At 40.1% G+C, this 13593-nt stretch overlaps 1 protein-coding gene across 1 annotated transcript in view; it reads right to left on the minus strand.

Annotated features, from left to right (window-relative positions):
• Window positions 1-462: 462 nt before the first annotated feature.
• F5 (coagulation factor V) overlaps window positions 463-13593 on the minus strand; it is a 79535-nt gene continuing 66404 nt past the window's right edge. The window contains 6 exon segments of the mRNA NM_001434752.1: window positions 463-780; window positions 2540-2722; window positions 6982-7133; window positions 9622-9766; window positions 12054-12209; window positions 12932-13035. Coding sequence (NP_001421681.1) covers window positions 634-780; window positions 2540-2722; window positions 6982-7133; window positions 9622-9766; window positions 12054-12209; window positions 12932-13035 — 887 coding nt within the window. The 3' untranslated portion in view covers window positions 463-633.

Here is a 13593-nt window from a genome sequence, read left to right on the forward strand (position 1 = left end):
GTCCCAAGGGAATCCAGGCCAGCATCACAAGTCTGGCGGGACCACTGAAAATATGTTTAGTTATATCTTTACTCCTGGAGGGTCAGAACAATCATTGGCATGTCAGTAAGACAGGGCATTTTAAATACTTGTTCTTTCATGCAGTATGATTTTTTTTTTCTCCATTGTCAAGCAAAACATTTAGAAATACTGTTTTTTCCCTATACTCTTAAATCATAGCTCTTTTAAGGGAAAAGGTAGGAATGAAAGTTATCTGGGTTTATGAGTGGTTTAAGGAAGTAATACTTCTTTTATTAATGTGTATAGCATTTAAGAAAACTATAATGATGAATGTTAATCATATGAATATTACTTATATATAGAATTTTTAATCAGTGGAAGAGAAGCCTTTTCTTGTTGGTTCTTGGTGTTTTCCTATCTATATTCAAATTAATGCAGAAATAATAGTCATCATCTTACTTAGTGGTTATCAGGAGTTATATCATAAAGGTTTTGCATATAAAATTTTATTCTCTAATAGAAAAAAGAGAAATAATGGAAATTTTTTTATACTTAAAATAGCTACAAAATGCATTGCCCACTCTAAGTGGTTTGATATCTTTGAGTCCCTCCTATCTTTTAAAATATTCAATTCTAGTACATATCACAGCCAAAGAGTTCCAAGCGAAGTGCAATACTCTGATTCCATGTTTTAGGAATGATGCGTATAAACCTGGAGATGATTGGTGGGTTGAAAAAGTTCTTCACATGTCCTCTGACATTATTATTTCCTTCGAAAATCTGAAAGCAAAATATGAGAAACTCTTTAATGATGGCATAATGGGTATGGAAATCTTATAACTGAAACTAACATAATATTGTACATCAACTGTATTTCAGTTAAAAAAATATTAACAGGTAATTTTTTGTCTTTTTTAGTTCAAACTGTGGATCTCAATGAACACATACAACTTATCACAAAGATGATCCTCAATTAATTATGAAATCTCACTCCAGACATACCTCTTTAGGGATATCACCTCTCCACTGATCTGAGTTGAAATAGGAAAAAATAAAGAAATCTGATATGGTGCTGTGAAGCAGCCACAAAAACATCTCCACCTTTAGCCCCTTTTGAGTTATGTGACTTTGAGCAAATTACTTATAGACTTTGATTCTCCGTTTTTTCCTCATTGGTAAAATGGAGATAATAGATTTTACCCAGTAGAAGTTGTTGTGAAGATTTTAAGAGCATGTCAACATATGACAAGTGTTTATTAAGTGCCAGATAATAAGCATAAAAATGCATGGTTGCATTTTATTTTAAATGTTAGTAATAGCTAATGATTATGTTTAGTTACTACTAACATTTAAAATAAAACACAATCGTGCATTTTTATGTGTTAATATCCTTTCTGTCATATGCCCTACATCCTCAACTAAACTGTGTTTGAGGTGTGCTTTTGTCATTCTCAGAAAGCTCCCCAAGATTTACACACATCAGAGACTGAGTCACTATTTGTTTATAAAAATGATGTTTACCCTACTATGAGAACATCCTGATACAGTGAGAAATAAACCAAACAAACCAGGGGTTTAGAGACAGAAAGAGAGATTCAAATCCATTAACTAAGATAAGGGCCGGGTCCATGATGAGCATCCAGTAAACATCCATCCCCTACTCCTGTGCTCCCCCTCGTACTGGTTCAGCCCAGTTCCCACTCCTAGAATATTCAGCTCATCTCCTTAGCTTTGCCTCTAGTAAGATTTTAAATCCACATAGCTAGGAATTTAAGAGTGTGATGGAGTAGTGCATCTTGCAAGAAATTAATCTCCTCGTGGGGAAGGATAACAATTGTTTTCTGCTTAGTAACAGTGGCACAGAAAGGCATATGGCCATAGGTATTTGATCAGCCATAAATAACAAATATACCTAAGCTAATGCTAATATGGTAGGTTGTCTAGACCCCTGTTATAGATTGTACGTTTGTGTCCTTCCAAAATTCATGTCTTCAAACCCTCATCCTCAATGAGATGATATTAGCAGGTAGGGCCTTTGGAAGGTGATTAGAACTAGGGATGGGGGTAGGGCCTTCATGGCATCTCCCTCTGCGTGTGCACACACCAAGGAAGGCCATAGGAGGGCACGACAAGGAAGACTGCCCTCACCAAGAACCTGCCCCTGGTGGCACCCTGAGCTAGGATTCTAGCCTCCAGAACTGTGTGAAATAAGTGCTTTTTGTTTGTCGCCCAGGCTGTGGTAACTCATTACACAGCCCAAGCAGGCTGTGAGGACTCTTTCACCATCTTCCTCAATCAGAGACAGTTAAACTTCACACCATCCCCTGTTGTTCTTGTGATTTTGTAGGTGACTCAGTCAAAACAGAAAGATAGTATACACGGTCCCTGTCCCAAGACCAGGTCCAGGACTTAGAAGACTTAAAGAGGGATGCACATCAATGCACACTTATCAAATACAAGAGCTATTTGAAAATCTGAGGTACTGTTCTCATCACAGCAGTTTTCAAACTGTTTTCTTTTTGCCAAGATCTCCCTGTACCTTGTCCACCATTGAGGATTTCTCCCTGTAAGGTTTCCAGTCCGTTCCCTGGTCACTGTAGTGGATGGTGTAGCTCTTCACATACATTTCAGAGGACAGAGACTTGCATCCTTGTGTTACAATCGCAGTTATCTTCTTGATTTTGAGCAGATCAATTTGTAACCACTGATTGTTGTTGTTTGCCTATGAAAATGATTAGAACAATGGATAAGACAGAGGTTAAAACTTTTGCTTTTTTTAGATCAAGATATTCAGAAATGCGTTGAGGTCAAAGGATTTCTTTTCTGTCTCATCCCTGAGAATTCCCTTTCTCCTAGAATCCTCCCCTGTTCCTTCTCATTTATCATCGGCATGTACTTCCGGAATATTTTACACATTGTACAACAGTTACTTGTTTATGTGTATTCCTTACTCTTTGAGGGCAGGGACTTAGCTTTGTTTCCAGTTACTTAACACAATGTATGGCACACAGATGGTGCTCAAAAAATATTTTATCCGAGGAAAAAAATCAATTGCTAAATTATCTAAATATTTTTCTCCTAAGCAAGTTGGTTTAAAATACTATGATGGTATAGTATAAAATGCATTGCAGTATACATTAAGTGCAAATACTGTTTGATTCCCTGTTTGATTCCCCTTATACAAGATGCCTAGAATGGTCAAAGTCATAGTCAGAAAGTATATTGATAGATGCCAGGGGCCATAAGGTGAGGAGGGGTGGGGAAGAGAAATAGGGAGTTAGTGTTTAATGGGGACAGAATTTCAGTCTAAGAAGGTGAAAAATTTGGGAGACGAATGATGGTGAGAGTTGCACAACAATGTGAATGTACTTAGTTCACTGAACTGTACAGTTAAATATGGCTTAAAATAGTATGCTTCATATTATGTGACTTTTACCACAATGAAAAGAAGAGAATTAAATACTATGATGATATTATTGAAGTTATCTGGGAAAGAACTAGATAGTCTACTCTCTCTTACTTATTTTAGAAAAGCTCCAGTTTTCTTTCCATTGCTAATGTCAAATAGAAACGGTCCAATTTCTTCTTTTCCGATAGTTCAAGTAAACATGTTATTTGAGAGACTTGATAAAGCTACACCCAGGGCTGCACATGTCATGGTAGTTGTCTTGTCTCTGGCCTAAACAAAATGCCTAATCACATGTTTGGCATTAAGTGCTTGGAGAAAGAGGATCAGAAAGACTAATTAGGTTTTGGAATAACTTGAGATTAATTTTCATCTTTGGGAGATTTATCCTGGCCCATAGTCTCATTTGGGCTTCCCTAGTAGCTCAGTGGTAAAGAATCCACCTGACAATGTGGAAGACGCAGGTTCGATCCCTGGGTCAGGAATATCCCCTGGAGAAGGAAATTGCAACCCACTCCAGTGTTCTTGCCTGGGGAATCCCATGGACAGAGGAGCCTGGTGGGCTGCAATCCATGGGGTCTCAAAGAGTCAGACACGACTTAATGACTAAACAACAATGTAGTCTTGTTCAATTCTACATGAAATAACCAATGTATATTTTCTCAACGTCACTCATATATACATGGCTGTATGTATATAAACATACGCTACAATCACGTTACTGTATTTTTAAAGCAAATTAATTAAATATACTCTATTAGATAACTTGGGTTAATTTAACACCCTGTAGTGACATCTACTGGTGTTTTAGTGTGTCTTCAAGGTTGTGTGAATGATACAGAATGCATATAGGTAACTAGAAGATTTTTGTAGGTGTGTATCTTTTTGTCTCTACATTAAAGAGATAGAGACACTTGTGCACATACCTGCACATGCCTGGTTTAGACTTTCAGCCTCTCTAAAGAAGCTCTATAAAAGACATTTTATACTAATTGAAGGTTAAGTGAAACAAACAGTTCTGACCTAAAATTCCCTGGTTGCCTTGCATGGCATGTGGGATCTTAGTTCCCTAACCAGAGATCAAACCCATGCATCTGCAGATAAAGTATGGAGTGCTTATTACTGGATTTCCAGGGAATGATAATTATGTTTTATTATCTTATTTATATTATATGGCTTTTCTGGTAGCTCAGCTGGTAAAGAATCTGCCTGCATTGTAGGAGACCCCGGTTCGATTCCTGGGTCAGGAAGATCTGCTGGAGAAGGGATAGGCTACCCACTCCAGTATTCTTGGTTTCCCTTGTGGCTTAGCTGGTAAAGAATCTGCCTGCAATATGGAAGACCTGGGTTTGATCCCTGGGTTGGGAAGATCCCCTGGAGTAAGGGAACAGCTACCCACTCCAGTGTTCTGGCCTGGAGAATTGCACTATACAGTCCAGGGGGTCGCAGAGTCGGACACGACTGAGTGACTTTCACTTCACTATTTATATTATAGAAATTAAATAAAAATGTTATACAACACTGTCACTTTTATTACTTTAATTTCTGTGGGTCTCAGTTTTCCCCTTTTGCAAAATTGCAAAATGAGTACTTGGGTTGCTTCAGATGGTACAAAGACCACAGATCTGTTTATTTGGAGAGTGAGATTCCTGATTCTGCCACCAGGCTAAACTAAAATTATTTAACTTCCTTTGTGTTTAGACTTGGCTACAATCCACAGAGTCACAGACTACAATCCATAGAGTCACAGAGTTGGACACGACTGAAGCGACTCAGCACGGATGCATGTGTTTAGACTTAAAAGAAAAATCTGGACCAGATGCTTTGTAAAAACTCCTTGCCTTTCTAATTTTCTGTGAGTCTATGGTAGTTGAGAAATGAATTTCAGGGCACAGACATTGGTCCCCGAGACTATCCAAATGGAGTCTGTGCTAAGTCTTTTCAGTATGTCTGACTCTTTGTGACTCTATGGACTATAGCCCACCAGGCTCCTCTATCCATGAGATTCTCCAGGCAAGAATCCTGCAGTGGGTTGCCATGCCCTCCTCCAGGGGATCTTCCCAACCCAGGGATCAAACTTCCATCTCTTATGTCTCCTGCATTGGCAGGTGGATTCTTTACCACTAGCGCCACCTAGGAAGCCCTAAGATGGGGTCCAAACTCTTGTTTACTCTGCTTGCACAATACAACTCCCTTTTCCTTTCTGGTGGCCTAATTTAAGATTAGGACGCAGGATGCTATAGAGAGTCCAGGGAATTGGAGTGTAGCTTTCTTAAGAGAGGGGCTTCCCTGAGCTATCAATTGATAGCTCAGTTGATAAAGAATCTGCCTACAATGCAGGAGACCCCGGTTCAATTCCTGGGTCAGGAAGATCCACTGGAAAAGGGATAGGCTACCCACTCCAGTGTTCTTGGGCTTCCCTTGTGGCTCAGCTGGTAAAGAATCTTCCTGCAATGCAGGAGACCTGAGTTTGATCCCTGGGTTGGAAAGATCCCCTGGAGAAGGGAAAGGGCTCCAGTATTCTTGCCTGGAGAATTCCATGGACTGTATAGACCATGGGGTCACAAACAGTTGGACACGACTGAGTGACTTTCACTTCCTTAAGAGAGAGCGTTAGGTGGATAGAAAATAGGGAACTTGGCTTACGTTGATTGACTGGACTGTTTTGATTTCTTATGGCATTCTGATTTTCCAGATCAGTTGAAGAATGAAATAAATATGAGTCAATATTAATAGTTACCGTAGAACTAAGTTACCTTAATTACTCAATGGGCTAACATCTAGGACAATATAACTCTCTGTGAGATGTTTATAAAACTTAGATCACAGATTTTAAAACCGGGTTTGGCATCATTTTATGATGTCACCAATACAAAGGAGTGTTACAGAGTTCTGAAAAAACAGGAACAAAAAAATTTAAATGACACTCTTAATAAAATAAAGGATAGTGCTAGATTGTGGAGGGAACCAAAGAAGAGAATATGGTACAAATCTAAATCATTTACTGATAATGTAAGTTGTCTCAATCAGGAGCTGGCAAAATACAGCCCAAGGCCCAGTCTGGCCTACTGCCTGTTTTTATAAATAAAGTTTTATTGGAACACAGCCATGCTCATTCATTTACATATTGTTGATGACCGCTTCCTGCAACAGTGGTAGAGTTGAGTAATTATGACAGAGAATGTATGGCTCACAAAGCCTAAAATATTATCTGGCCCTCTGCAGAAAAGTTTTGCCCGCCCCTAGAAATGGCAACCCACTCCAGTGTTCTTGCCTGGAGAATCCCAGGGATGGCAGAGCCTGGTGGGCTGCTGTCTATGGGGTCGCACAGAGTCGGACACGACTGAAGCGACTTAGCAGCAGCAGCAGCAGTCTAAATCAAGACCACAGAGATGGTAACTTCTCTCTGAGCTAAAACTGTCCAGACAACACACATCCTAGTTTTCAGACATAGGATCATACTCTGTAGAAACAAGGGAGGATCTTCTGGCTTCCCAGGTTCCCATGTTCCCTGGAGTGAGGGCCTATGCCTTCTTCAGAGAGACAGAGAACTCCATTCACAGGGGACAGTTCACCTTAGCTTGCCAGGCATTTACACGGCCCTGGGCATTAAGACGTGCAAGGAAGGGTTCCCAGTAATTTCCCCACCAAGACTTTTTAAACGAGGAAGCGGTGATTTGCTTGTTTTCTATCTTTCCACTTTCCATACCCAGCGGTGTGGAGCATCCTGTCAAGAGAAAAGTAATGTGATTATTTACACACCACCGGTACTCCTTGTATGGTATTTTGTACTTCAGTGAAGACAAATAATATTACTGCTAAGTAACAACAAAACAACCATCACAGCAATGTTTTCAGTCTATACATGTATTACTTAATGCTCTTAAATAGCTCCATTTTACAAATGAAAAAACAAGCACAGCAAGGAAAAGAAACTTGACTAAAGTAACACTGCTAAAAGAATCAGAAACTAGATTTGAGCCCAGGCAGTCTGACATCAAATGCCATGTTCTAAACATCTAAACTCATTTCTCTCCTTCAGAGAGTCATGGAAACGTTGGTCTCTGCTTTCAGGTAGACAATATTCCTAAACATCCATGTATATAAGTGAAAGTGAAAGTGTTAGTTGCTCAGTCATGTGCTACCCTTTACCCCATTGACTGTAGCCTGCCAGGCTCCTCTGTCCATGGGATTCTCCAGGCAAAAATACTGCAGTGGCTAACCATTCCCTTCTCCAGGAAATCTCAACCCAGAGATCAAACCCGGGTCTCCTACATTGCAAGCTGTTTCTTTACCATCCGAGCCACCCGGGAAGCCCCTATGTATATAAAGTGTCACAGAGACAAGACACTTTGTTCTTGCTAGTAAGTCATGTAGACATTTTCTTGAAGTGATACCTTACTTTCTCCAGGAAAAAAGAGGCTTAAAAGAAGAATGTCTGTCATAGATACTAATTATAAACATCAAGAAAGTGAAGAGATTTTAAAATTAATGCTTCTTGTATAGAAAATGGAGGTTTTAAATAGACTAGCATTGTTGAATGCCACATTTTAGGGTAGCTTGACTCTATGACCTGAACAAATGACCAGTTAACATCATATACCATAAGGAAAGAAAAAAAAAAAATGACTCAAAGAGCTGTTTCAGGGCTTCCACATGGCTCAGTAGCAAAGAATCTGCCTCCAATGCAGGAGATGTGGGTTTGATCCCTGGGTTGGGAAGATCCCCCTGGAGGGGGAAATGGAAATCCACTCCAGTATTCTTGCCTGGAAAATTCCATGGACCAAGGAGCCTGATGGGCTGCAGTTCATGAGGTCGCAAAGAGTCAGACACAACTGAGCATGCACACGCTATGCTATGGAGCTGTTTCAAATTTTCCTGCTTATATAAAATTTGCATTTTATGTGGAGGATATTATATACCATGGCTATCTGGACATGGGTAAAATGCCCTTTCCATATCCCTCATGAATATCAAGAGTTTATTGTATTATTATCTGCTTTGATAAGAAACTGATTCCAAGATTCAGTTACTTTCTCCACTGTGAGCTGTGCTTTTATCCTCTACCTGAGAGAAGGTGCTGTACCTTCCCAGCAGGTGTGCCGCAGCAAGTTTTAGGTATGTTTGTATATTGATCTCCCTCCTCCCTCAGCCCTTGAGCAACTTGGTGGTGCCTGGATCAGCCAAGCCCAGGGTGGTCTGCTTCATTCTTTTACTGCGGACTGTGAGACCGAGGTTATATTCTATATATGCTTTGAAGTAAAAAATGTTGGAAAGTACCACTTTAAGAGAGAAGAATAGTTGATGAGAACCTTAAACATCTTATTATATATAGAAGAATTTTATTATTGCCATTTATGATTGCCTAGATTTATATATACCACAGGTCACATTACATCCCCTGAAAAACAGAAACTTACTTAGAAAAGGCTTGGGTACCTACATAGAATGTGAAACAGAACACAGAGTTCAATCAAGGTTTCAGGAAGTTGGGAAGCAGATTTAGTTCTCAAAAACAATTATTGACTACCTAGTATATGCCAGTCGGAGAAAGCAATGGCACCCCACTCCAGTACTCTTGCCTGGAAAATCCCATGGATGGAGCAGCCTGGTAGGCTGCAGTCCATGGGCTCGCTAAGAGTCGGACACGACTGAGCGACTTCACTTTCACTTTTCACTTTCATGCATTGGAGAAGGAAATGGAATAGACTTAGCGTTGGAGAAGGAAACTGAAGCGACTTAGCAGCAGCAGCAGCAGCAGCAATATATGCCAGTAATGTTGCAAGACACTTTTATTATATTAAAGTCTGAGTGACCTGGTTGGAAGGCTTTTAGAAGGGTCAGACCCGGTTTGACTCTCAATTCTTATTGGAAATGGGCTGGTGGAGGTCATGCTTTGCTAGGGTCCTTCTTTGGAGGGTCAGAGCAGTGTCCATATGGTCCAAACATTGTTCAGAGAGATGGTGCCTGCCCTCTGGCTGCTAGAACCAGTCTCAGTCTAGATCATTCCTTGAATGGAACCTGTGTTTCACAGAGGTTTTTCTAGGAGCCTTAGTAATTGGAGAAAACTAAAAATTCTACTCATTCTCCCATATGCCCCAAATCTTGACTCGATGAATAGCAGCGAAAAAATGTCCATGGGGTCACAAAGAGTTGGACACGACTGAGAGACTGAACTGAACTGAGCAAGAAAATAATGCATCTGTGTTCCTTACCATTAACCTCACAACCTTGCAGCTCCAATCGAAGGGCAGGTTTGTTATAGGATCCAGTTGGAGAGATCCTAATGTATCTAGCCACAACAGGTGGGTCAATCTGATTCTCTTTTATTGTAGAAGCATCTGAATTGCCACCAAAATACTAGAGGAAAAGAGGAAAATTTAGTTATGTAACAATTCTCTATAAAGTGATTTTATAATAAAATTTTCATCCAATTTAATGTTGTAATATTACGTTTTCAGGTAGCCTGAGTCAAATTAATTTGGTCTTAAAAGATAATTGGGAATACTTCCACTTCAGGAAGATAGTATAGATGAATTTTGCCCTGTTCCTCCTGCTGAGTACAACTGAAAACATAGAAAGACTCTGAAAGGTGGAGAAGAGAAGGCAGGCTGGCTAGGGTTCTCAGGACCCAAGGAACAACACGGTGTCAGTCCCCTGGGTTTTCTTTTTACCTCATATACAGACTTATAAGTAAGGGAGCCGGGAATCAGGAGCCACCAATAGGTACAGGCAAACAAACAAAAACAGAATAAACAGCGAAAGCATTTTTTCTCTGGCCTCAGGACCGGAAAAGGCAGTCTAGCAAGACTGAAAACTTGGAGGCAACAATTGTTCTACTATAAGCCAAACACCATAGGCTAGAAAACAGTGTCCCCTTCCCTATCAACAGCTGCAAAGGCCAGATGGGGAACCTAGACTCCCATGCTCATGAAACTGTAACGAGGCACCCCAACACTGTCACTGGAGTCCTGGCAGAGAAAACAAAATAGAGACCCTGGATTTCCATCTCTTCTATCTTATAATAAGGCTTTCCCTCCTGTGGTGTCAGTGGAGACCATTCCATCCCTACCTATTTGCAAGGAGGAGAGGGGTCCCAGCTCACGCGTCAACAGAGGAGGCCAAGTGGAGAATGGACTGTGACCTCTACCTGGCAGTAAAGAGGCTGTGTCCCATCCCCCTTCCCTGGCAGAACAGTGTCAGAAAGAGCCAAGGAAAATCACAGCTAAGAGCAGATATCAGTAGCATTGTAAACAGAAAAGCAACAGCTAAGAGCAATCAAACAAAGGGCCAGTTCTTTAAAAAGATTAAAGAAAATTGGCAAATCTGAAGTAAGACTGATAAAGCGAAAAAGAGAAGAGATTCATGTTACCAATATCATAAATGAAATAGTCAATATCACTACAGACCCTACACAAATCAAAAGGACAGTAAGGGAATAATACAAGTAACCTGTACATGTATATTTAACAACTTAGAAGAAATGACTCAATTGACTGAGAAAACACAAACTATCCCAATTCACCCAAAATGAAATAGATAATCTGAATAACATGTAACTATTAAAAAAAATGAATTTGTAATTTAAAAAGTCCCAGAAAAGAAATCTCCAGGTCCATGTGGCTTTTACTGATGAATTATACCAAAAGTTTAAAGAATTAACGTCCATACTAGATAGTCTCTTCCAGAAAATAGAAGAGCATGCTACCTAATTTATGTTATAAAGCTAGTATTATTCTCACATTAAAACAAAAGGACAGTAGAAACAAAACTATACACAGATAACCCTCACAAACATAGATGCAAAAATCTTTAAGCTTTAAGAGAGTACACAAATTAATCTTTAATTTGTGTACTCTCTGCAATACTGATTGCTATGATTCACAATTTAAGGTTTTCATGATCTATTCTAAGGTTATAGTGCAAATGATTTATTATAAGAAATAGCTAAATGATGACATAGAAGATAGTAAAATAGTAAACGATTTACAGAAAAAAAATGAAACTGATTCAAGGTTATCAGTATAATAATGGTGGACTGATCCTTGTATTCAGATAGCTTTCTTTGGAGAGAGGAGCATGGGAGGAGGGGAAGGATTGGGCTTGGAATAACTGGGTCATTGGGAATAACCCTGGCTGAGCCTTTGGAAGATCCAGCAGGGGGACATCACGCCTCAGGCGTGACAGCAAAAAAAAGAAAGAAAGAAAGAAAGAAATGTGAGAATCATACTGCCTCAGAGCATTGCTGGTATTAACACTATTTCCTTCACTTGGGGCTTCCTTCAGTTACACTGAACTAAAGAACAAAATGAAAGGTGAGAGTAAAATCGAAAATTGGTGGCCAAATTTTAGCATGGGCTCTTTAAGACACACAACCAGATATTCTGCTGTATATCATCTGCCAATCTGAGAAGTTTGGATACTTGGTTTGATGAAAAAGAGATTTTTCTTGCAAGTTTTATGGAGTTTTGAAATTTCAGAAGTTAAGGGTTTTTTTTTTTTTAGTTTATAATATACAGACACATCACTTTACCACTTTTCTTCATAAAACACTAAAAATGCCATCTGTATTTATAACACCCAAAAGGTATTTTTTAAAAAGATATAGTAACCCTAGGCTTGGGGAGAAACAGTGGTGCCCACAGACCATCACATTCCTTGTGCTGTTCCCTTTGAAGATACGCCAGTTTTTCCGATCCAAGCTGTAAGCCACACAGAACTCGGTGGTGTAGTAGGGCTTCAGGTAGTGTTTGGCGCCCTGGGTCTGGATCCCCGTGAGCAGGACTTCCTTTTGCATGTCTACCTGCAATGTAGCAAAGCCACTGAGCAGCACTATCCTTGTCAACAAGTCACACACACACTGCCTGAGGTCAATGCACAGCTAACTTTCCTTAGAACAAAATAACAGCAAACAAACTAATAAAATGGCTAGGTGCAACCCATATTTGAACACAGGATACCTGAATTTGAATCCAAACTCAACCAGAAACTAGTTGAGTGTGACATTAGGAAGTTAGTTAATCCCTCCGTGCCTCAGTTTTTTTCATCTATAAAACTGGATATTGCTAGACTAACCGGGAGTTGGTGATGGACAGGGAGGCCCGGCGTGATGCGATTCATGGGGTCGCAAAGAGTCGGACACGACTGAGCGACTGAACTGAACTGAACCTCACAGGTTTTGAGTATGTAAAGTACTTAGAATGCTGCCTAGCACCTAGTAATTGCCATTTCCCTTAACAACATTGCAAGAACAACAAGAAGAAATTATTAAACCACTGTCATTTTTTATTACAATAGTAGTAACTATTATCAGGTTGGGCCTTCCCAGGTGGCTCAGGCAAGGCAGGAGCCACAAGTTCAATCCCTGGGTCGGGAAGACCCCTAGAGGAGGAAATGGCAAACCACTCCAGTATTCTTGCCTGGAGAATCCCATGGACAGAGGAGCCTGGTGGGCTACAGTCCATGGGGTTGCAAAAAGTTGGACATGACTGAGCATGCATGCATTATCAGGTTAGTAAGACATACCTGGATCCAAGGTTCAGGGTTAAATTCCGTTGAAAGTTTTTCTGCAATCCAAGCATTGTATGATCCACCATTGTTTAACCTTGCTAATTTGGGTTCCCAATAACCTAAATACAAAGGAAGAAAATAATTTATTCAGAATTAAAACAAAATGAACATCCAGCTAGCAATTTCTCAAGTGAATTTAGTCCCAGTGGAAAATCAGATTTCTAAAGGAACATCTGTTTTAGTTAGGAAACCAGGCAATGGAAACAGGCCTCAGCTACTAAGTTAGTCCCTGATGATGAGATCTTGGTTTCAGGCCTGTGCTTGGACAGCTGTCAACCACCACCCACCCCCTTTTCTTAAATATAGGTCATGTTTATTTTTTCTCAGTTATGCTGATGTGGTTTCTGCTGAGTGTGCCTGCATAACAGAAAGATATGGGGCAGATTTATGGGAGCCTCATGATCCTTTCCCCCTGGGGGAGGAAATGGCAACCTACTCCAGTATTCTCCAGTCTATGGAGAATCCCATGGATAGAGAAAGGGCTACAGTCCATAGGGTCGCAAAGAGTTGGACATGACTGAACAGACTTAGCTTGTACACATGCATGATCCTTTACATTTGACCTCTTGATCTTGACAAGAGTTTGAAGGCAAAGAGAGGAAATTGAGGAGTTTGTG

Source organism: Bos taurus, chromosome 16 (assembly GCF_002263795.3).
Source record: "Bos taurus isolate L1 Dominette 01449 registration number 42190680 breed Hereford chromosome 16, ARS-UCD2.0, whole genome shotgun sequence".
Lineage (NCBI taxonomy): Eukaryota > Metazoa > Chordata > Mammalia > Artiodactyla > Bovidae > Bos > Bos taurus.